This window comes from Bufo bufo, chromosome 1 (genome assembly GCF_905171765.1).
Source record: "Bufo bufo chromosome 1, aBufBuf1.1, whole genome shotgun sequence".
NCBI classification, from domain to species: Eukaryota; Metazoa; Chordata; class Amphibia; order Anura; family Bufonidae; genus Bufo; species Bufo bufo.
The window spans coordinates 814,466,769-814,492,389 of record NC_053389.1 but is presented as its reverse complement, the minus strand read 5'-3'; the positions used below and the strand labels follow the sequence as shown (position 1 = coordinate 814,492,389).

General features: G+C 43.8%; 2 protein-coding genes across 3 annotated transcripts in view; both read left to right on the top strand.

Moving 5' to 3' along the window:
• The window catches only part of PLD2 (phospholipase D2), a 115,959-nt gene extending 99,908 nt beyond the window's left edge, over positions 1-16,051 (top strand). For both annotated transcript variants that reach the window (XM_040415268.1, XM_040415267.1), the window contains exons 20-25: positions 3,426-3,539; positions 10,437-10,486; positions 11,619-11,756; positions 11,886-12,039; positions 13,557-13,674; positions 13,829-16,051. In XM_040415268.1, the coding sequence (XP_040271202.1) occupies positions 3,426-3,539; positions 10,437-10,486; positions 11,619-11,756; positions 11,886-12,039; positions 13,557-13,674; positions 13,829-14,053 (799 nt within the window). In that variant the 3' untranslated portion in view covers positions 14,054-16,051. The remainder of the gene's footprint in view (positions 1-3,425; positions 3,540-10,436; positions 10,487-11,618; positions 11,757-11,885; positions 12,040-13,556; positions 13,675-13,828) is intronic.
• On the top strand, positions 14,149-16,856 carry LOC120989057. Its single transcript, XM_040416918.1, has 3 exons — positions 14,149-14,184; positions 14,642-15,565; positions 16,136-16,856. The coding sequence occupies exons 1-3, from the start codon at positions 14,149-14,151 to the stop codon at positions 16,157-16,159; spliced, it is 984 nt and encodes a 327-aa protein (XP_040272852.1). The 3' UTR covers positions 16,160-16,856.
• Positions 16,857-25,621: the final 8,765 nt, after the last annotated feature.

Sequence of the window (25,621 nt, the reverse complement as noted above, 5' to 3'; positions counted from 1 at the left end):
CACTAGCGGGGGAATAACTGAATATCTTTAGATACGGCAATTCAACAGTCGGTACTCTTACTTTAGTGCTATATGAGTGCCACCAGTGGATACGGTGGCTATTCTCATTCTGTTCTTTTTGGTACTGGTTTTGGCCATGATTATAACTCCTCTATCTTCTCAGTGGGTTTACTAGCATCACTTGTGTCCTAGAGACTCCCATCTCCATGGGTCTTCATTGTTCCAGTCGGTCATGATATTGTCCGCATCAGTAGTAGTGCGTACACCATTGCACATATATGGTGAGTGCGTTCCAACGAGTCAAGTGCTCACTGACTGTATTCTCTATCCACCACTTCTCCTTCTCTGGGAAAGTGGTTATGCTGGCGCTCTGGTAGCAGCTACAGCGTGTTTCCCTCCACAGGTTCAGCCTTTCGCTAGTGCTCGAGTTCGTGGTCGCTGCAATGGGACATCCCCTCAGGTAGGGGCCCTACCCTGGCGCCAGCTTGGCAGTTGCTCCTGTTCGGCGCAGTTCCAGGTAGAGTTCTTAAGGTTGTTCTACTTAAACTGGGGCAGTATGGTACGTGGCTTCTACGGATAGTCTCAGGCCTCCCTCTCAGTTTCTTTGCGCTGACGGGGCGAGCACTGGCTATTACTGTGGGAGCGGTATTGCATACAACTACATACTTAAAGGTCTGTCTGTTTAGTTTTTTTCTTCAGGTGATGGACTTTTCTACAACTGAAATCCTTGGCTACTTCTGTATAGCGCCAGTCTCTGCGGGAAATGGGCTTGGACCTGACCTATTCTTCTCCTGTCCCTTTCCTCCTCTGGATCATGATTCATAGACATCCCGCATGCCTTGGTAGTTCCTATGTTACTACCTTCCCTCATCTGCACCTGCATGGGGTATTCTTTTAGTGGCCTTCCATTCCAGGCACGCTCCGGTCCCGACTGGTGGGCTGTGGCGCCCTCCACATCCCTCCTTCTATAGGTACTCCTTCCATTGGTCTGGGTGTGCTAACGGTATCTATACGAAAGCTCCCCACCTTCTCTCCCGAGCAGGAGTTCCGGAAACATACGACATGGATGCCCTGACATCTCCTTGGCGGGAGTTTCTCCCTCCTTACGTGTTTCTTCTCTCCTACCCAGGGTTCTACGGAGGATCAGATGGAGGGCATTCCGACTAATGCTAGTCGCTCCGGATTGGCCCCGTCGCGCGTTGTACGCTGATCTCGTTCTCCTTCTAGGAGATGTCTCTTGTCACTGCCACTCAGAGACTACCTTCCTTTAGGGTCCGGTCTTACATCGGCATTTAGGGTCTTGGTTGACGGCGGGGCCTCCCCTGGTGCCCATGGAAACCTTTTTTCAGGGAGTGGCACATACGGTTCCTCCGTACCGTCCCTTACCGCCTTGGGATCTGAATATAGTTCTCTCAGAGTTCCAGTCTTATCCCTTTGAGCCCTTGGGGAGACATTTCTCTCCGGCTCCTGTCCTAGAAGTTAGTTTTTTTTTCTTGTGGCTCTCATCAATCAGATTGGTGTTTCGAGTTGGGGGTGCTCTCTTGCAGAGAACCCTTCCTGGGTCTTCACAAGGATAAGGCGGTTCTCTGGCCCATTCCTTTTTTCTCCCGTAGGTGGTCTCTGTCTTCCACTTCAATGTAGAAATTGTCCTTCCTTCACTGCCCCTCTCCTTCACTCCCTAAGGCAGGGAGCCTCGTCATTATTGGCAGCCACCAGTCCCTTCCGGCGTACGGAACCCCCCTTTTTTGTCATCCAGAGGTTGCTTCCGGTCTTCCTTACACACATTCAAAAAAAAATTCCCAGGTGCATTCTTATGCATCTGAGGCCGCTGCTTAGCCCGCAAGGTCTTGCAGGCGGCAGTTTCTTAGCTACCAGCAGGGGCACTTGCTTCCATGGGTCTGTGGTTTTTCCCTCTTTGTGGACTGCTCTTGAACGTCCCATGGTTCCTGTGTCCCCCAATGAATATGGGCGAGAAAAGGAGATTTTTGTATAACTTACCAGTAAAATCTCTTTCTCGCTCTTCATTGGGGGACACAGCACCCACCCAGTTAATTGGTTAGAACCTGGTTCGGTTCTTGGCATTGTTGCTGTTACACGTTTTTTTCGTTGGTTTTCTTGCTTCTCCTACTCCTTCTCACAAACTGAAGCTCTCTCTCCAGACTGGAGGGGGTATAGCTGCCAGGGGAAGAGCTAACAGCTTTTACTAGTGTCAACGCCTCCAAGAGGTCCCCCAATGAAGAGCGAGAAAGAGATTTTACTGGTAAGTCATACAAAGATCTCCTTTTTGGAGCGTCCCTACAATATGTAGGACGAAACAACTCTGTGTATGAGAACCAGATAAAAAAAAACATAGAAGCAATATAAGTAACTGAAAACAACTCAATAGCATTTCTAGACATTTCGATACACAGCACAATCGCGATATATCTGTCCTAAAACTGACCATCATCGACTGGATTCCTCCAAACACTAAAAATAGATTCCAACAATTAGTAAATAAAGAACCCTACTGGATATTTCACCTGCAGATGCTGGTACCTGAAGGTCTCAATGAAGTCATAGAACATACTAAATAAACAGTATTCAGGCTTCCTACCACAAGTACTTACTATAGAGGAATAAATATTCACTATAGAGGAATAAATAACGATTTTAGCAGAGCTTTTTTTTTAACTGAGCTTTCTATTATAAATAATGATTTTATGTCAGTTATCTGTTTGTGTTTTTTTGTTTTTTGTTTTATTCACTTAATAATTTACTATTAGTATTCAATTATAATTTACCAAAATAGTATATTGCTATATATATATATATATATATATATATATATATATATATATATATATATTATTATTTTCACAATGTTTTATTCATTTTTTTTAAATTAATTATTTATGCTACTAAACTTATTTGTGGACTGAACTTGCAATCTAATGATGTAATTTCCTGTTTTTTTATGTAAATTCTGGTGTGTGCCATTCCTCTGGGTCAGGCTGAAGAAGCCGATGGAGCGTTGGTGAAACGCGTAGCTAAAATAAGACCCAATCACTTTGTTTTTCTAGTTGTATACTAAAATAAAGTGTGGTTAAATCTTAGCGCCCCGGTAGTACTGCCATTTTTTCCCTAAACTTACCTAGGATAATGACACACTTGGGGTACAGGGCGCTGACACACTGACACTTGGGGTACAGGGTAATGACACAAACCTTGTCTGTGTCAGTGTGACTAGTTTTAGCTGGGGGATGAGGGACCTGAAGGTCCACATTTTCAGTCCAGTTCCTCCAGATACCTTTTGAATAAATGACAATTTTAAACAAATTTGAGGCCCTCATCCTGTTCTTTGTGCCATAGACCCTCTCTACTCCCTGCAGATTCAAGAACTGTGCCTCTCATTGTCCCCACTACTAACTCGCCTGTCATTACAGGGAAGGCAGAAAATTCCGGGTCTTCATTGTGATCCCTCTGTTACCTGGCTTTGAGGGCAATATTGAGTTGGGAGGTGGAAACTCCATCCAGGCCATCCTGCACTTTACATACAGGTAACACCGCAGTCAGGTCAGCAGTTGTTCCAGAAGTGTTGGAGATGGGGAGAGTTTTTTTTGTTATGGTTGACATATCTTTCTTAGTTCTATAACATTCTTGTAATCTGGCATTGGGTTGGGATGTTGGATGGTTCAGCAATTGTTTCTCATGGATACTCCTTAATCTTTCTCCAATTGGAAAAGTCCAACCATATGAAACTGATGATCTTACATTTTTTGTCTAGAACAAGGTCTCTGAACTCATTCCTGTAATGCTCCACCAGGTCATGCCCTCAGGCACTGGTGGTATGATTTTTTATATTTTTTTTTTTATATTAAAGTGCCAAAAAAATGTACAAACAGTCTTTTTCATACAATAATACAACATAAAATCATTATTATTTTAACCACCCAGGTCCCAACCCTCCCTACCCTTGTGATGCATCTCAAGGATAAAGAAAATAAAAATCAAATGAATTAAATAAATTAGGAGAAGAACGATGAATGCCATGGAGAATTGAGGGAGGAGGTCAAAACCTCCAAGCCTCCCATATCTTGGTCGATTTCTCCTGACTATTTATTTGCTTATACAAGAAATACTCACAACTTTTAACCCTATTGACCAGATTTATCCAATTGTTCAAATTTCGAATATTTCATGAAAACCAAACTCGGGAGATCAAGAGTCTCAGCAGGAACAGTATTATGTTCAGGAGAATCTTTTTATATTTACCTTGGAGAGATCACTCAATATCCAACACTCAACCGCGAAAGGAATCAGGAATCTTAACTCCTTAGCAACAAAATTTTTGATTGCAGTCCAATACTGTTTTAGTTCTGGACAGGACCAGAGCATATATGAATGATCAACCCCAAGAAAATCACACCGTGGACACTTAGAACTGTCTCTTAACCCTAATTTATCAAGCCATAAGGGCGTAACTAGAGATGAGCAAATCGACTTTGGATGAAACATCTGAAGTCGATTCACATAAAACTTTGTTCTAATACTGTACGGAGCAGGAGCTTCGTACAGTATTAGAATGTATTTGCTCTGATGAGCCAAATTAATTACTTTGCGAAGTCTCGCGAGACTTTGCATAATAACTTCAGAAATTAATTTGTACTGTAAAAAAACATTTCCCGAACTCTAGTTCAGTTCCAAGTGGTACCTTGGAACCGAACCAGAGTTCGGGAAATTATTTTTTACAGTATAAATTAATTTCTGAAGTAATAACTTTGGCTCTTTAGATTCAATACATTCTAATACTGTACTGAGCTCCTGCTCCGTACAGTATTAGAAGGAAGTTTTATGCAAATTCTCTCATCTCTAGGCGAAACATGTATAATCTATGTAAAATATTAAATTCTACCAATACGTGATCAAAATTGTGAGATGTAGAACTCAAATTGGCAAATATATTTCCCCATCCCTCTATTTAGATCCTTGGGTAATCCGCTTCCCAAGCCCCTTGTCCTGGTGATTGCATCTTGGTGAATAGTACCCTAAGTAATAATTTATAAAAATATATAATTTTTAACTTCTGATCTAAGTTCCCTATCAAATCATTAAAAAAAGTAGAAGTATCAATCTCCAAAAGTGATTTGTTCTTCACACTAGTGAGTGGCGAATATAACTGAAAATATCTTACATAGTTACATAGTTAATACGGTTGAAAAAAGACAAACGTCCATCAAGTTTAACCAAGGGATAGGTGGGGACGCGAATCCCAGAAGGAAGTGAGACTCAGATTTCTACACGTTTTTATAAGCATTAATGTTTTTACTTTTAAGAATTTGTCTAAACCCTTTTTGAAACTGTCCACTGTTCCAGCTGTGACCATGTCCTGAGGAAGTCTATTCCACAGATTCACAGTAAAGAAGCTTTGATGCTTCTGGAGACTGAACTTTTTCTTCTCCAGTCGGAGGCAGTGCCCCCTTGTCTTTTGAGCACATTTTTCATGGAACAGTTTTTCGCTGTATTTTTTGTATGGCCCATTTATATACTTGTATAGGTTAATCATGTCCCCCCTTAGACGTCTCTTCTCAAGACTAAATAAATTCAATTCTTTTAATCTTTCCTCATAACGAAGACCCTCCATGACCCTTATCAGTTTAGTCGCTCTTCTCTGTACTTGTTCCAGCTGCAGAGCGTCCTTTCTATGGACTGGTGCCCAGAACTGAACTGCATATTCCAGATTAGGCCGCATGAAGACTAAGACAAACCATCCATATTCTCCCTTTGTACGAACACCGATAACGGAAGTATCTCTCAGTTCTTCACCAAAAAATATTATTATTATTATTTTGCCAAAACTGGTCCCAGTTAATTTATCCATGGCCTGAAATTGAAGATTACGCCAAAGGGGAGTATACTGAAGAGATCCTTATATTCCCTGCCATCTTCTAATAGTATCCCAAGCCCTAGATAATACATTTTTAGCTTCTCTATATAATCCTGTTGCACATAAGTCAATTGCCCAGATTCCAACAATATAAGTAAGTTATTATATGGGGATCTCCTCACCAAGATGCTACACAGTACACTTTTCTCCCATTCACGATAAAGCCATAATTGGCCAGCTGTAAAATAGGCCATGAAATAGGGAAGCTTCAGTCCTCCCTGTTTTACACCGGCTTATATAAATATTCCAGTCTAAGCCTCACCCGCTTTCGTCCCCACAACAAATCATTAATAATTCTCTCGATAAGCTTAAAAAACGTATCTTCTATCCAAATAGGTGAATTCCTAAGAATATAAATGAATTGGGGCAAAATCATTATCCTAACCATGGAAACTCTATCAGCTCTAGACAAAGGAAGTCGGAGCCATATCCCAATTTTGGACCTCAGCTTAGTTAATAATGGAATCAAATTCATCTGAAGATAATCCTCAATCTTGGGAGACAGTCATACCTAAATATTGAAAAGAATCTGAAACCTTCAGCATACTCAAAGTATGCTCAGCAGAGAGTATAAAGATATCCACTGGCATAAGAGTGGTTTTTGACCAGTTAATATCTAAACCGGAGACCTTACCAAAAGAGTTACCTATTTGGATGAGTCTTGGAAGTGTTGTTTTAGTATGCTCTATAAAAAAATAAAACATTATCTGGATATAAAGAGATGCGGTAGGGTATGATTATTGTTAATTTAATTGGCCACTGGCTTCTCTTTGTGGCACATCCTGAAATTGTGGTCTCTTGGGGATAGTCTACATATGCTTGTCCACCATTAGCCTACGACTGTCCTCTGGTCTAATACTAACCTTGTACACTGATCGGTGGTTCTTCTAGGATTCTCACTGGTTTAAGGACTGTTTAGTCTGACACCCATTGGTTTTACTTAAATCTAAGATGACTATTGGCCTGCCATGGGCCCTGAACTCTCATTGGTCGGACATGACTCTAGAATATTCCCCAATCTAACATTGACCATGAACCTCCTCTGATGTTACTGTACTTTAATCCTAAAGTTTACTCCACAATTCTTATTGGTTTATTCCAGAATCTCCTTAATTCTCATGTTCGTCTATGGTCGGACCTTAGTCTGCGAGGTCCTGCTGGTCGGTCCTCAGTCAGTCCCATTTATCTGACCAAAGTCTAGAGGGTCATAAACCACACAAAAAATAATAAAAAATAAACAGAGCGAGCCAAAATATAAAAATATCACGTTTTATTAGTCCAAAGTCGCAAATAAATGTAAGAAATATCGGACATTGCTGTATATTATTGAAGATAACCCCAATAATGCAGAGTGCGATCTACACTGATATCACAACGGGCATGTACAGTACAGACCAAAAGTTTGGACACACCTTCTCATTCAAAGAGTTTTCTTTATTTTCAGGACTATGAAAATTGTAGATTCACACTGAACGCATCAAAACTATGAATTAACACATGTGGAATTATATACATAACAAACAAGTGTGAAACAACAGAAAATATGTCATATTCTAGGTTCTTCAAAGTAGCCACCTTTTGCTTTGATTACTGCTTTGCACACTCTTGGCATTCTCTTGATGAGCTTCAAGAGGTAGTCCCCTGAAATGGTTTTCACTTCACAGGTGTGCCCTGTCAGGTTTAATAAGTGGGATTTCTTGCCTTTATAAATGGGGTTGGGACCATCAGTTGCGTGGAGGAGAAGTCAGGTGGATACACAGCTGATAGTCCTACTGAATAGACTGTTAGCTGCTTTTTTCTTGCCATAATACAAATTCTAAGTAAAGAAAAACGAGTGGCCATCATTACTTTAAGAAATTAAGGTCAGTCAGTCAGCCGAAAAATTGGGAAAACTTTGAAAGTAAGGGCTATTTGACCATGAAGGAGAGTGATGGGGTGCTGCACCAGATGACCTGGCCTCCACAGTCACCAGACCTGAACCCAATCGAGATGGTTTGGGGTGAGCTGGACCACAGAGTGAAGGCAAAAGGGCCAACAAGTGCTAAGCATCTCTGGGAACTCCTTCAAGACTGTTGGAAGACCATTTCAGGGGACTACCTCTTGAAGCTCATCAAGAGTGTGCAAAGCAGTAATCAAAGCAAAAGGTGGCTACTTTGAAGAACCTAGAATATGACATATTTTCTGTTTCACACTTGTTTGTTATGTATATAATTCCACATGTGTTAATTCATAGTTTTGATGCCTTCAGTGTGAATCTACAATTTTCATAGTCATGAAAATAAAGAAAACTCATTGAATGAGAAGGTGTGTCCAAACTTTTGGTCTGTACTGTACAGGGAGTGCAGAATTATTAGGCAAGTTGTATTTCTGAGGATTAATTTTATTATTGAACAACAACCATGTTCTCAATGAACCCAAAAAACTCATTAATATCAAAGCTGAATATTTTTGGAAGTAGTTTTTAGTTTGTTTTTAGTTTTAGCTATTTTAGGGGGATATCTTTGTGTGCAGGTGACTATTACTGTGCATAATTATTAGGCAACTTAACAAAAAACAAATATATACCCATTTCAATTATTTATTTTTACCAGTGAAACCAATATAACATCTCAACATTCACAAATATACATTTCTGACATTCAAAAACAAATCAGTGACCAATATAGCCACCTTTCTTTGCAAGGACACTCAAAAGCCTGCCATCCATGGATTCTGTCAGTGTTTTGATCTGTTCACCATCAACATTGCGTGCAGCAGCAACCACAGCCTCCCAGACACTGTTCAGAGAGGTGTACTGTTTTCCCTCCTTGTAAATCTCACATTTGATGATGGACCACAGGTTCTCAATGGGGTTCAGATTAGGTGAACAAGGAGGCCATGTCATTAGATTTTCTTCTTTTATACCCTTTCTTGCCAGCCACGCTGTGGAGTACTTGGACGCGTGTGATGGAGCATTGTCCTGCATGAAAATCATGTTTTTCTTGAAGGATGCAGACTTCTTCCTGTACCACTGCTTGAAGAAGGTGTCTTCCAGAAACTGGCAGTAGGACTGGGAGTTGAGCTTGACTCCATCCTCAACCCGAAAAGGCCCCACAAGCTCATCTTTGATGATACCAGCCCAAACCAGTACTCCACCTCCACCTTGCTGGCGTCTGAGTCGGACTGGAGCTCTCTGCCCTTTACCAATCCAGCCACGGGCCCATCAAGACTCACTCTCATTTCATCAGTCCATAAAACCTTAGAAAAATCAGTCTTGAGATATTTCTTGGCCCAGTCTTGACGTTTCAGCTTGTGTGTCTTGTTCAGTGGTGGTCGTCTTTCAGCCTTTCTTACCTTGGCCATGTCTCTGAGTATTGCACACCTTGTGCTTTTGGGCACTCCAGTGATGTTGCAGCTCTGAAATATGGCCAAACTGGTGGCAAGTGGCATCTTGGCAGCTGCACGCTTGACTTTTCTCAGTTCAAGGGCAGTTATTTTGCGCCTTGGTTTTTCCACACGCTTCTTGCGACCCTGTTGACTATTTTGAATGAAACGCTTGATTGTTCGATGATCACGCTTCAGAAGCTTTGCAATTTTAAGAGTGCTGCATCCCTCTGCAAGATATCTCACTATTTTTGACTTTTCTGAGCCTGTCAAGTCCTTCTTTTGACCCATTTTGCCAAAGGAAAGGAAGTTGCCTAATAATTATGCACACCTGATATAGGGTGTTGATGTCATTAGACCACACCCCTTCTCATTACAGAGATGCACATCACCTAATATGCCTAATTGGTAGTAGGCTTTCGAGCCTATACAGCTTGGAGTAAGACAACATGCATAAAGAGGATGATGTGGTCAAAATACTCATTTGCCTAATAATTCTGCACTCCCTGTATATAAGAAATAAACAAAATAATATATAATAATAATAATCTGTCCAAAATTTTGAAAAAATATACCTGAAATAAGTGATGAATGGGAGGAAACCTTGCTGCGACCTGGTGTGTGGTAACAGCAGATCAATGATGGATCACACTTCCCAATACAAAAATGCACAAAGATTGACAGGATGATATTGGGGATATAAAAAATTAGACAAATCCCCAAATAAATAAAGAAAAAAATCAAGACCGAAAAAATCAATACAAGCAGTACATTCTGTACCCTGCGACATGATGAGTGTGCAATATCATACCGCTAGACTGGAGGGGGACTATACTACATCACTTATTTCAGGTATATTTTTGCACAATTTTGGACAGATTATTATATATTTTTTATAATTTTGTTTATTTCTTATATACATGCCCGTTGTGACATGAGTGTAGATCGCACCGCTATGTGCACTCTGCTTTATTGGGGTTATCTTCAATAATATACAGCAATAGCGGATATTTCTTACATTCATTTGCGACTTTGGACTAATAAAATGTGATAAAACCCACTAGTTTGCCACATGGAACCTTTGAATTGTGGCTGGACCACTGACAACTATTTCTTGTTCTTTTGACTCTGTTTTCCTCTTTTGCAGTTCTATTTGCCGCGGAGATAATTCTATAATTTATCGTTTGAAGGAAGAAAGTAAGTGTGAGCTGTGGTGGTGGTGGTGGCTTACCCTGCCCCATAACCTTTTGTCCGGAGGCAGATGGGCCCAGTGCTTGCGCCCTCCAATAGGTTGTTTAGAGCCACCATTATATGCTTAATTCTATTGAATGGCCTATAAGGTCTATGGGCACTCTCCATTGGCACCATACCAACACTGTATCTTGCTTGCATGGTACATGTGCCTATGTTATCAGCGCATGTTATCCTCTGGAGTACTTCTGGGGTTGGTAGCTAGTACTGTATCTAGTCTTGTGTCCTGTAGCTAGTACTGTATCTAGTCTGGTGTCCTATAACTAGTACTGTATCTAGTCTTGTGTCCTATAACTAGTACTGTATCTAGTCTTGTGTCCTATAACTAGTACTGTATCTAGTCTTGTGTCCTATAACTAGTACTGTATCTAGTCTTGTGTCCTATAACTAGTACTGTATCTAGTCTTGTGTCCTATAACTAGTACTGTATCTAGTCTTGTGTCCTGTAGCTAGTCCTGTATCTAGTCTTGTGTCCTGTAGCTAGTCCTGTATCTAGTCTTGTGTCCTGTAGCTAGTCCTGTATCTAGTCTTGTGTCCTGTTGCTAGTACTGTATCTAGTCTTTTGTGTCCTGTCGCTAGTACCGTATCTAGTCTTGTGTCCTGTAGCTAGTACCGTATCTAGTCTTGTGTCCTGTAGCTAGTACTGTATCTAGTCTTGTGTCCTGTCGCTAGTACCGTATCTAGTCTTGTGTCCTGTAGCTAGTCCTGTATCTAGTCTTGTGTCCTGTAGCTAGTCCTGTATCTAGTCTTGTGTCCTGTTGCTAGTACTGTATCTAGTCTTTTGTGTCCTGTCGCTAGTACCGTATCTAGTCTTGTGTCCTGTAGCTAGTACCGTATCTAGTCTTGTGTCCTGTAGCTAGTACTGTATCTAGTCTTTTGTGTCCTGTCGCTAGTACCGTATCTAGTCTTGTGTCCTGTAGCTAGTCCTGTATCTAGTCTTGTGTCCTGTAGCTAGTCCTGTATCTAGTCTTGTGTCCTGTAGCTAGTACTGTATCTAGTCTTGTGTCCTGTAGCTAGTACTGTATCTAGTCTTGTGTCCTGTCGCTAGTACTATGCCTTTACCTGTTTCTTCTTGTAGTGGGAGACGTCTGGCGCCAGTACCTGTCAGTTTGTGGCCTGCGGACACACGGGGAGATGCCGGATGGGTCTCTGGTCACAGAACTTGTTTATATACACAGCAAAATGCTGATTGTGGATGACCGAAAAGTCATCATAGGTAGGTTCTGTGGTAGAGCGTAATAATGTTGTTACTGGTGACCAGTACAACCTAGACAAGCCTCTCCACCCATCTCCAGTCCAGGACACTGCAGTGTATGATGGCCTCCATTTCTGCCTCTTTGTGTAGGCTCGGCTAATATCAATGACAGGAGCATGCTGGGAAAGAGGGACAGTGAACTGGCCGTCATGGTGGAAGATACAGAATATCAGCAGTCCTTTATGGATGGGGAGCCATACCAGGCAGGAAAATATGCGCTCAGCCTGCGCATGGACTGTTTTAAGTAAGAGATAATTTTATATATGGTCCTCCTGCCGACAATACAAATGCAATTCCAGTATCCCATCCTCATTTACTCCTTGCATCTCCATATACTACTGCTACACTACTACTACATCTCCATATACTACTGCTACACTACTACTACATCTCCATATACTACTGCTACACTACTACTACATCTCCATATACTACTGCTACACTACTACTACATCTCCATATACTACTGCTACACTACTACTACATCTCCATATACTACTGCTACACTACTACTACATCTCCATATACTACTACTGCTACACTACTACTACATCTCCAGATACTACTACTGCTACACTACTACTACATCTCCATATACTACTACTGCTACACTACTACTACATCTCCATATACTACTGCTACACTACTACTACATCTCCATATACTACTGCTACACTACTACTACATCTCCCTATACTACTGCTACACTACTACTACATCTCCCTATACTACTGCTACACTACTACTACATCTCCCTATACTACTGCTACACTACTACTACTACATCTCCATATACTACTGCTACACTACTACTACTACATCTCCATATACTACTGCTACACTACTACTACTACATCTCCATATACTACTGCTACACTACTACTACATCTCCCTATACTACTGCTACACTTCTACTACATTTCCATATACTACTACTGCTACACTACTACTACATCTCCATATACTACTACTGCTACACTACTACTACATCTCCATATACTACTACTGCTACACTACTACTACATCTCCATATACTACTACTGCTATACTACTACTACATCTCCATATACTACTACTGCTACACTACTACTACATCTCCATATACTACTGCTACACTACTACTACATCTCCATATACTACTGCTACACTACTACTACATCTCCATATACTACTGCTACACTACTACTACATCTCCATATACTACTGCTACACTACTACTACATCTCCCTATACTACTGCTACACTACTACTACATCTCCCTATACTACTGCTACACTACTACACTACTACTACATCTCCCTATACTACTGCTACACTACTACTACATCTCCCTATACTACTGCTACACTACTACTACATCTCCCTATACTACTGCTACACTACTACTACTACATCTCCATATTCTACTGCTACACTACTACTACTACATCTCCATATACTACTGCTACACTACTACTACTACATCTCCATATACTACTGCTACACTACTACTACATCTCCATATACTACTGCTACACTACTACTACATCTCCCTATACTACTGCTACACTTCTACTACATCTCCCTATACTACTGCTACACTACTACTACATCTCCCTATACTACTGCTACACTACTACTACTACATCTCCATATACTATTGCTACACTACTACTACACATCCCATACCTGCCTCCACCTTATACTACTACTGCTACACATCCCATACCTGCCTCCTCCTCATACTACTACTACTCCGTCATCTCTCTTTCTATCTTTTAGTACTCTCCTGGGTGCACAGAAGCCGCCATGTCTGGATGTCTCCGATCCAATATCCGATGAGTTCTTTAGTAATGTCTGGAATCAGATAGCACTGAATAATACCGCACTTTATGATCAGGTATCAGTATTAATATTGTCTTACTCATTACCTTCTCATGATCTCATACTCCAGTCACAGCCAGAGCTGCATTTACAGTTGATTGTTGTAGATGACACAAACTGTTAGATATATTTTTTTAATGTCTCCTTCTTCTTGTCTTACCCTCTACAAGGTGTTTCGATGTCTTCCGACTAACGGTGTGCCAAGTCATCGAGTACGCCAGACTTACACCTGCGTACCCCATCTGGCAAATACTGATCCCATCCTCTCCCAGGAGATCTTGGCGAGGGTGAGGGGACATCTGGTGGAGTTCCCTTTGTACTTTCTGGCTGAAGAGTATCTTCTGCCTCCTCTCAATAGCAAAGAAGGGGTGATCCCTACCGAAGTCTGGACGTGACCTAACCAGAGAGAGGATCTGCATCATTTTTCACATCTCGGACAATATTACAGAAGATCTAATCGATCTACAGAACTATCAGTCAGTGTGCGACCATGATCCCTTCTGAGTTCTCGCAAGAAAACCCCAATGTCTGTGCAACAACCCCAACCAGATCACCACTGTGCACATACACAGGATCGAAAACGGATCACCCCTCTGTTTACACAGTTACCAGATTGTGTCACTGCTCTGCATACTCTGTATGCCTAATAGATCACTGCTCTGTATACACCATATCCCCAAGAGATCACTGCTCTGTATACACCATACCCCCAAGAGATCACTGCTCTGTATACACCATATCCCCAAGAGATTACTGCTCTGTATACACCATACCCCCAAGAGATTACTGCTCTGTATACACCATACCCCCAAGAGATTACTGCTCTGTATACACTATACCCCCAAGAGATTACTGCTCTGTGTACACCATACCCCCCAAGAGATCACTGCTCTGTGTACACCATACCCCCCAAGAGATCACTGCTCTGTGTACACCATACCCCCCAAGAGATCACTGCTCTGTGTACACCATATCCCTAAGAGATCACTGCTCTGTATACACCATATCCCCAAGAGATCACTGCTCTGTATACACCATATCCCCAAGAGATCACTGCTCTGTATACAACATATCCCCAAGAGATTACTGATCTGTATACACCATATCCCCAAGAGATCACTGCTCTGTATACACCATATCCCCAAGAGATCACTGCTCTGTGTACACCATATCCCCAAGAGATCACTGCTCTGTGTACACCATACCCCCCAAGAGATCACTGCTCTGTGTACACCATACCCCCCAAGAGATCACTGCTCTGTGTACACTATATCCCCAAGAGATCACTGCTCTGTATACACAATATCCCCAAGAGATCACTGCTCTGTATACACCATATCCCCAAGAGATCACTGCTCTGTATACAGCATATCCCCAAGAGATCACTGCTCTGTATACAACATATCCCCAAGAGATCACTGCTCTGTATACACCATATCCCCAAGAGATCACTGCTCTGTATACACCATACCCCCCAAGAGATCACTGATCTGTATACACCATACCCCCAAGAGATCACTGCTCTGTATACACCATACCCCCAAGAGATTACTGCTCTGTATACACCATACCCCCCAAGAGATCACTGCTCTGTGTACACCATACCCCCCAAGAGATCACTGCTCTGTGTACACCATATCCCCAAGAGATCACTGCTCTGTATATACCATATCCCCAAGAGATCACTGCTCTGTATATACCATATCCCTAAGAGATCACTGCTCTGTATACACCATATCCCCAAGAGATCACTGCTCTGTATACAGCATATCCCCAAGAGATCACTGCTCTGTATACAGCATATCCCCAAGAGATCACTGCTCTGTATACAGCATATCCTCAAGAGATCACTGCTCTGTATACACCATATCCCCAAGAGATCACTGCTCTGTATACACCATACCCCCCAAGAGATCACTGCTCTGTATACACCATACCCCCAAGAGATTACTGCTCTGTATACACCATATCCCCAAGAGATCACTGCTCTGTATACACCATATCCCCAAGAGATCACTGCTCTGTATACACCATACCCCCAAGAGATCACTGCTCTGTGTACACCATACCCCCAAGAGATCACTGCTCTGTATACACCATACCCCCAAGAGATCACTGCTCTGTGTACACCATATCCCCAAGAGATCACTGCTCTGTGTACACCATACCCCCAAGAGATTACTGCTCTGTGTACACCATACCCCCCAAGAGATCACTGCTCTGTGTACACCATACCCCCCAAGAGATCACTGCTCTGTGTACACCATATCCCTAATAGATCACTGCTCTGTGTACACCATACCCCCAAGAGATTACTGCTCTGTGTACACCATACCCCCAAGAGATCACTGCTCTGTATACACCATATCCCCAAGAGATTAATGATCTGTATACACCATATCCCTAAGAGCTCACTGCTCAGCATACACAGTATCCCAAATACTGTAGATCACTACTCTGTTTACATAGTATCTCAAAAGAGATCTCTCTTCTGTGTATAAGGTATCCAAAAAGATTGCTCCTCTACAGTATATGCCAACCAATCACCTTGCTTTGTACACAATGTACTGTGTATACAATATCCCCAGTAGATCCCTGCTTATTGTTCAGAGTATCCCTAAATCACTCTTCTGTGCACAGTATCCTCAAGAGATGACACCTCTATGCCTAGTATACCCAAATGACCCCTGCTCTGTGTGCTGTTTTCCCAAAGGACCGCAGATCTGTTATATGTACTGTGTTGTACTCCCCAATAGATCACAGCTCTGTCCTGTACAGATCCCTACTTTATATCTGTACAGTACCAGAACAGATCACCACTTACTGCCCACACGGATCCCCTCTAATACCCTCAGTACTACCTCCTTCCAGACACCTTTTCTCTTCCTCCTGATCTCTGGCGTACATGGTGGACACTACACATCAGTCGTTCTCGGGACATGTCTGTGTCTTAAGACTTGGGATTCACTCAGAGAGGACATCCATCTCATGTTAAACCTCCCCAATGTTGTATGACAGTGAACTGACACCTCAGCTTCCTCTGTGGTAGCACACTATAATGAGAGCCTGACTATGCATTCTTCTATGGTACAGTGTCTTCCATGCTGCAGAGAGAGAACTGTGGTATTATAGGGTTAACACTAATTATCAATGTAATAACTGGATCCTGCACTACCAATAAACACTCTTTGTATTTTATCTTCTACTTTGTCACTTGGAACTCCGCTAAGATGTCTTCATGATCAGCAGTACAGAGTATTTCAGGATTGGAGTGCCCTGATCTTGCGGGTGGTTTTGTAAATAATAGTAGGATCTTGGAGTAGGATCTCCAAGAGCACTGAGTGGTTCAGAAGATGGGTGTGCTGACAAGCCTTTTGGTGCGTGGCTGTATGACTTTTGTGGTCTACTATAGTCCTCCTCAGGATCCCGGTACTGCCTGTCTTTGTTCTTGAACCTCATAGTGGAATTTTTTACTTCTGTACACCTGTAAGGCTCTTCTTTTTGATCTCCATAAGCGAGATCTCATACTTTCCCATAGAGCTTGAATCTCCAGACCCATCATTACTTTGACCATCGCCCATTGTAGAAGCTCTCCTTACAGATTCTTGGTTATTCTCCTCCTTTCAGTCACCCTTCCTCGAGATTCCACTGATGAAGCCAACTGCCCACTGTAAAGACTGTCAACAGATGCTTAAAGGGGTTATCCCATCTCCCTTGTTCACCTCCACAGCTGCTCTGAAGCTCAGCACTTCCTGGAAACTCAATGGACAGATTCGATCCATTTAATTGAAAGCACAGGCAAGCGGCACTGTAATGACCTCACTGCGCCACTTGCCTGTGCGTGCGCGATCCTAATGCTGGGTTATCATAGCTGTATAGACCAGCTCCAGGACTTCTCCGCATGCCGTGGAGATGTTCTATTGAAACACGATATGTTGTAGGGTGGTGGCCCGGACTGCAGTTGCCATCCATGATTGTGTGTTTTTGCGTTTTTCAGCCATTGCAGTAAGCTAAGAACTCAATCTCACTGCACAAGCGCGGCCACCACTTCAAGATCAAAGTGGTGGCCGTATCCCCTAACAATGATAAGTCTATTGCTAAAGGAGCTGCGTTGGCCCATAACGAGTTTGTGAAGTGGGTGGCTTGTATTACCAGCTATCATACCCAGCTCCTTCAATATTCTTTCCTCCACAACACCGCCATAGTTCTCAAGGCGATGGTACACGGCACTCTCCGCTTTTCTGATTAGCTTCTTCAGCCTATTCTCGTCGCAGGTTCTCATGCAGGCCCCCAATGTCACCATTGCAAAGAATATTACGCTCACCTGGTAGAATATTTTAGGCATCCTACTACACACAATGAAGGACCTCAGTCTCCTTAGGAGGTATATCCTGCTTAGTCCCTTATTGTAGAAACCCTCTGCATGTGGTTTCCAGTTCAGTTTGTTATCCACCTGCAGACCAGGGTATTTAGAAGTCTCCAACCGGTTTCAATCTCCTGTCTAATCACCAAAAATTCTACAAAAACCCTAAATTAAAACATAACTTTTAATAAACTAGAGATTCACATAGACCCCCAAAAAATAACTGAAGCAAATATAACAAAGCACGATAATAGGCACTATCGGAGGTAATCAATTAGACACAGGTGGGGCTACTGCACTTGGGCATACATGGTCCATCTTACTTCTAGCAATTGAAATCGCTCACGTGATACGGTTGATACTCTTGATTGGGGGGTGCAGAGTTGATGACGTCTCCTAGCCACGAACCCCACTCCTGCCCCTTCAGTGTCCCCGCACTACTCCTGGCTACGGGATGAGCACCCGTCCGAAAGGGGCGACCCCACCTCTCGGTGGCTATACCCTCACCTGCTCCTCCAGTGCCCCTGCTTGTTTTCCTGGGTGTCCGAACGCATTTCCTCAACACATAGTTGGTTCATCAAGGGACCAGACTATGTATAAGGAAAAGCCAAGATGAAGAAGTTGGTGCACAATGGAACAATTTACCTCCCCCATTGAACTGGGATATGTTTGAGATTTAATAATCAGTTTGGGCAGGGGTTACCCTGATCCTATAGTGAATCCTTCTTTTGGGTGTTTATGATCTTTTTCCCTCCCTTAATCGCATAAATACTTGTCTATACATGTAAGTTATGTAATGATCAAACCTCCTACTTCATGGCAGGGCCGGTTCTAGGTGAAATGGGGCCCCGGGGCGAAAAACAATAAGGGGCCCCCCCCCCCCATGACACTTGATGACTTTTACAGACGAAACTGTATATTTTGGGGCACAGTGTAGCGGTATACTGTATATTGTGGGGCACGGTGTAGGCTATATGTGTATAATATAAACATAATTCATATGAAAACTTACAGTTACTTGGCTTGGCCCTTGGGGATCTCGGACGCCACTTCCACACTTTGGCCGGGGGCTCGGCGGAGCTGATGTTGCGTTTTATCCTAATGAGAAAGATTTCATAATAAGGATTTGGAGAAGGGGCAGAGGGATAACAGAGCAGGGAGAGGCTGGTGCTGCTACTAGGGGGTCATACCATGGGGAGTAATAAAGCCCACCATAATGCCCCCCAGTAGAAATAATTCTCCTTAGATGTGACAGTGCAAAAAATACCCCCTTGTAATGTCCCCAGTTGAGCTAATGTCCCCATAGTGCCCCCATAATGTGCCAGTATAAAATACCCCTATATAGTGACCCCAGTAAATGCCCCCATAGTGCTCCTCTCCCCCCTAGTGCCCCCATAATGTACCAGTATAAAATGCCCAATATATAGTGCGCCAGTAGATGCCCTCAGTGTCCCTCATAATTTGTAAGCATAAAATACCCCTTCTTAGTGCCCCCGTAGATGACCCCATAGTACTCCTCTCCCCCCTTCCCCATAGTACCCACCACAATGTGTCCCAGTATAAAATGCCCCTATACAGAGCCCCCATATAAAATAACCGTTCTTTGTGGCCTCAGTAGATGCCCCTATAGTGCCACCAATAATGTGCCAGTAAGAAGTGCCCCCATAGATGTCCCCCAATAATGTGCCAGTAAAATGTGCCCTCATAGATGCCCCCCAATCATGTGCCAGTAGCCTGAGCCCCCCATCAACATGTGCCAGTAGCCATAGGCGGCCCCCCCTATCATGTGCCAGTAGCCATAGGCGGCCCCCCCTATCATGTGCCAGTAGCCATAGGCAGCCCCCCTATCATGTGCCAGTAGCCATAGGGCCCCCCCTATCATGTGCCAGTAGCCATATGGCCCCCCCCTATCATGTGCCACTAGCCATAGGGCCCCCCCTATCATGTGCCACTAGCCATAGGGCCCCCCTATCATGTGCCACTAGCCATAGGGCCCCCCTATCATGTGCCACTAGCCATAGGGCCCCCTATCATGTGCCACTAGCCATAGGGCCCCCCCCTATCATGTGCCACTAGCCATAGGGCCCCCCCTATCATGTGCCACTAGCCATAGGGCCCCCCCCCTATCATGTGCCACTAGCCATAGGGCCCCCCCTATCATGTGCCACTAGCAATAGGGCCCCCCCTATCATGTGCCACTAGCCATAGGGCCCCCCCTATCATGTGCCACTAGCCATAGGGCCCCCCCTATCATGTGCCACTAGCCATAGGGCCCCCTATCATGTGCCACTAGCCATAGGGCCCCCCCTATCATGTGCCACTAGCCATAGGGCCCCCCCTATCATGTGCCACTAGCCATAGGGCCCCCCCTATCATGTGCCACTAGCCATAGGGCCCCCCCAATCATGTGCCACTAGCCATAGGGCCCCCCCTATCATGTGCCACTAGCCATAGGGCCCCCCCTATCATGTGCCACTAGCCATAGGGCCCCCCCTATCATGTGCCACTAGCCATAGGGCCCCCCCTATCATTTGCCAGTAGCCACCAGTATTGTACAGAAAAAAAAAAAAAACACATACTTACCTCCTTGGCAGCGATGCGATGCAGGCCTTTTCCGGCCTGTGTCCTGCGCTGTGTACGACTCAGGGCTCAGGCGGCGCGATGACGTCATCGCACCGCCTGCCGGCCTCTGATAGGCTGCCGGTCTAGTGCCTGCAGCCTATCAGAGGAAGGGAAAGGGACACACCTCTCCCTCCCCTGCCGCACAGCCATCTGTATCGCTGTCCTGACGACGGCAATACAGATGACTGGAGATGAGCGCTTCCACAATGGAAGCGCTCATCTCCGTGTGACTGTCCTGCCTAAAGTTAGTTGCAGGCCGGCGCGGGGGGCCCCTAAGGACTCGGGGGCCCGGGGGCAATTGCCCCCCTTGCCTCTATGGAAGCGCCGGCCCTGCTTCATGGATGGTATTCTAAGCCCTACTTAAGCCCACTCCTTGGTGGTGTTTCAGTGCCATTGACTTGACAAATGTTAACCCATATCTCTTGGGGTTTTGATATGTTTGTGTTCCACAAACACGTCAACCACCCTTCTGTATTTAGTCTCTCACCCTCCTTGATGCAGCCCATTATCACAAAGTACTGAGTACCTCTGTAGATGGCAGAGCTCACTATTGGAAATCCGCTTAGTCTTTCCCCAAGGTACATGTTGCGGTCTACAGGTCAGATAGTTTACAATCCATGTCCTTAGTTGATATGAGAAACCTAGATTCACTAGTTTCCGTTTAAGTAGCTCAGGCTGGAAAGTGCTAGAGAAGTAAAAAAAAAAGTGAGGGGGTCATTACCAGGGTCAATGTTGGCTACCATCTTCCCCAACATTAGCCCTTTCAACACGTTCTTGTTCTGTGATATGAGTGCTACTAGACAGTATTCATTGGGACTATCAGGAAGGGCTACTTTCGGGATAGGAATGATGTATGTTGTCTTCCGCATGGTTGGTACAGTCATATTTAACTAGATACTATAGACCAAGTAGGTTATCACATCACACAACTGATCGCTATAGTACTCCCGATACAATTCCGTCAGTGCTTGCCGCCTTACCTACCCCCACCTTCCTTAGTACATCCATCACCAGCTCTCTATTCACCACCATTGTTATATTCCTATGGGTACCCTCCACTTCCTCCTTCTCCATAGCCCTCACCTGCCTCAGACCAGCTCACACTGGAGCGCTCCCAAAACTGAACTTGTTAAAGTAGTCATTCAGCTCATTCACTATACCCTTCTCTCCAACCCAAATTCTGGCTTCATGTTGATGCCAGTAATTTTCTTCATAACCGCTCAGTGTCTTCATGTCATTGCTTGCCAGCTTGTCCTCCATTCTCTATAGGCCTCCCTCCCTTCCTTAACCTTCAGCTCCAGCTGGGTCTTCTTTAGTGCCTTCTTATGTCCCGTGCCTTATCTTTGTGCCTTATCTTTTCTAAAGGCTTCTTTCTTCCTATTCATAGCACTTTTCATTTATTTTGTAACCCAGGACTTTTGACCCTCACAATGGTTTCAGTACAGAAGTTTATGTAGTCCGTCACCTGTTCAACAGCTCCATTAATGCCCCTGTCACCCGATCCATACAGCACCTCCTAATCCATCGTATTGAAACAGCATTTCAACTCTTTCACCCATTCTGCAGACCACTGCCTGACATGCTTAACCCTAACCGGCTGCTTTAGGATTGCTGGTCTGCGCATTGGTTGTGGTCCAATTTCCCTATTGGGGGCAATGCTTTTGCTACATATGCATCCTTTACATTGGCAAATAGGAGATCCAGGATATTGTCTCTAGTGTCACATCTCACATATTGCACAAATTTAGGCAAGTCAGAGGCCACCAGAGCCCTATTGAAGAGCCTGAAAATATTAAGCTTGTTCAGCCTGTGAAAAAATATGCCTTAGCCCTCATGTTTTTCTCAGCCTCCGTTCCGTTTTTTTTGCAGCTAGGATGGGGACCCATTCATTTCAATGGGTTGGCAAAAAAATGCTGATAGTTCATCCATTTGTGCATGTCCTACTTTTTTCACATTTGCGGACAGGGATAGGCATTTATTACAAGGGATCAGTGGAAAAAAACGGATCCTCCCCAAAAAAAGGATGCAAAAAACAACGGTTGTGTGCATGAGGCCTTAAAGGTGGAATGTTCATTACGTGTGGAGGAAGGTACTTCAGACAACAATATGGGAAAGGGTTCTCTACAGTAAGAGCGGGACTATGGACTCTTGTCTCTACGTGTCCTTTGCTTTCCACAGCCTTTAAATATTGAATATATTTAAAAATGGCGCCTCTAATGTCCTGGTTTCTCAAGCTGTAGATTAGAGGGTTAAAAAATGGAGTCACCAGTGTGTATAGAACAGATGGCCCTTTGTTCAGATTTATGGAATTATCTCTTGGTGGAAAGCTATAAATGGATGACAGTGTCCCGTAGTACATGCACACAATGATCAGGTGGGAGCTGCAGGTGGAGAAGGCTTTGTCTTCCAGTGCTGGAGGGAATATTGAGGATGGTCTGAATGATGGAAATGTAGGTGACTATGATAAACATAAATGGTGACCAAACAATGGTAAATGCTATCAGAGCGGTGACTAGTTCTACAGAAATAGTACTGGAGCAGGACAATTGTAGAAGGGGAGCAATGTCACAGTAGAAGTGGTTGATGGTGTTGAAGCCACAAAATGTTAGCTTGCTCAATGAAATGTATATTAAGAAGGCCAAGGTGAACCCCACCAACCAACAGGAGGTGATTACCTGAAGCTGATGTGTGAAGGTCATAATTGTGGCATAGTGTAATGGTCTACATATGGCAACAAGCCGATCAAAGGCCATGGCTGCCAACAACAAGCACTGGGCAACTGTTGGAGTAGCTAATAGGTACAGTTAAAATAAGCATCCAAAGACCGATACTTTCCCTCCTCCCTTCAGTATCAGCCATAACATGTTGGGCACAATGTTACTGGTGAACAGGATCTCCGACAAGCCAACTGGCTAAGGAAGAAGTACATGGGGGAGTGGAGGCTCTTGGTGACCCCAACCAGGACAATTACCAGGGCATTTGCTGTCAAAGCCATGATGTGGACTATCAAACAGAAAGTAAAAACTAAAATCTTGAGGTTGTGGAGGCTTCCAAATCCCAAGAGGAGAAATTCTGTGATTGTTGATTGATTTCTTTTGTCCATTTCCTAAGATGCAGAAGATAGAGGAAGACCAAAAGACATTAGACCAAAACAAAAAAGAACAGCCATTTTCTCTTCCACCTCAAAAAAACCTGGATCTGGTTTCACATCCAAGGCAGACTGTAAGGCACCTGGCTTGCGACAATAGCCCTCCCCCACAAAGGCAGACCAAGCACTTAAAGATCCATCTTTGAATGCAGCCCCCATCGTAGCCTCTTGCAAGCCTAAAATAGAGAGGAACAGGATCAAAGAAACGAAAAAAAAATATGGCTGTTGACTTCCTAAAACAGCCCCATTTACTTGAGTTGCATTATCAGAAAACTTGCACTCATATATTGGACTGTTTGCTTGTGACCCCCATATAGGAGGCGCTTCCACTGCAGCAAAATGTATAACACACATGGCATTCATGAGTCGGTGCCAACTAATTTTACATTATTAGCCAGATAAAAACTCCTGACACCCACCTGGCAAAATCCACCATATGCCAGGGGTCCATGCTCACGCTCGATCCTATTCGCACTGATACCACACCTCTTACCCTGCTTATCCCCACCTGTTGCCGCACTTTCTCATCTCCTTTTAGGCGGCAGCGCTTCCAGGCGCTGGTGGCTGCATGTGCTGCTTGGCCTCCTGGCTTGTTGCCTGCGGCATGCACCTTTACTTCCAAATGTGTCTACAGCCAATGGCTGGCTCTGCCTGGATACTTAAGGTGCCTACCTTCGTAGGACGGTTCCTGAGCTTTAGGTTGTTCGGCTCGAGCATCGCTATGCTCGGCACATGGTGGTACTCGGCCCAGTACCGCATGTGCTCGAGCGCTCTGCTCTAGTCTCCTCCCCGCACGTTTCTTGGCTGCTATGCAGCCAATAAACATGCAGGTAAGTACTGCCATCACTGTAATGCCGTAGCCTTGTTGGTTACTGGCATTACAGTGATTGGCTGGCCGCAACAAGAGATCGGGTGCTATATGGCACCCGATGGCGAGTGTTTGGCTCATTATTAGTCAGGGAGAGCTGCTCTTAGGAAGGGACAGATAGTGTAGGGAGTATGATTGCAATCTATTTAGTTGAAAAACGTTTCAAAGGCCGAAAAGTCCTTTGAAGGACTATTGTGTGTGGTGGCAGGCATTTTATTATAGCCATCAATTATTTTTTTCCATACTTTTCCATAGAGGGTGTCTGCAGTGACTTGTGACATCTGTGCAATACCTTCTGTGTGTCAGGACAAGAGATGGAAAAAATATAAGTGAAATCTATTTTCCTTTTTTCTTACTTTTGCGTACTTTTTCCATATACCGTGCTTGCTGTGAACTGTGACATCTGTGCCACATCTTGTGTATGAAGCGTGCATATAACATTTAATATAAGGAAGGCGAGAATTAAGAGACTGGGAAGTGGCCATGATGCTGATGGTTCACGCAGAGGCCTTGGCCCTGGGCGTGTTGAATCTGTGCCTGCTGCCAGAGCACAAGAAAAACAATCATCCACAATACTTGGCTTCCTGTCCCAGTTTGCAGGTCGTCACAGGACAAAACTCTTGAAGTTAGACCAGTGCGACCAGGTAGTCAGTTAGATTGCAGCAGATAATACTTCCAGTCGGTTAAGCTTCCACATTCTTGGTAGCCAAGAGTCTGGTCAACAGAATATTCACCCTGATTCTCCTTCCTCCCACCATGGAGAGTCTGGCCAAACAAGTGATCCCACACTCGGATATTCCAAGGAGCTCTTTTAATCGCCATTACTTGATTTGGCCTTCTCACCAAACACACTTGAAGAGGGAAATGAGATCTTGTGCCCTGATTCTCAACCTCTTGAGCATCCACAGTCACAAGAATATGACAGTTGGGAACGGCAATTAGTGTTTAATGAGGTGTATGAT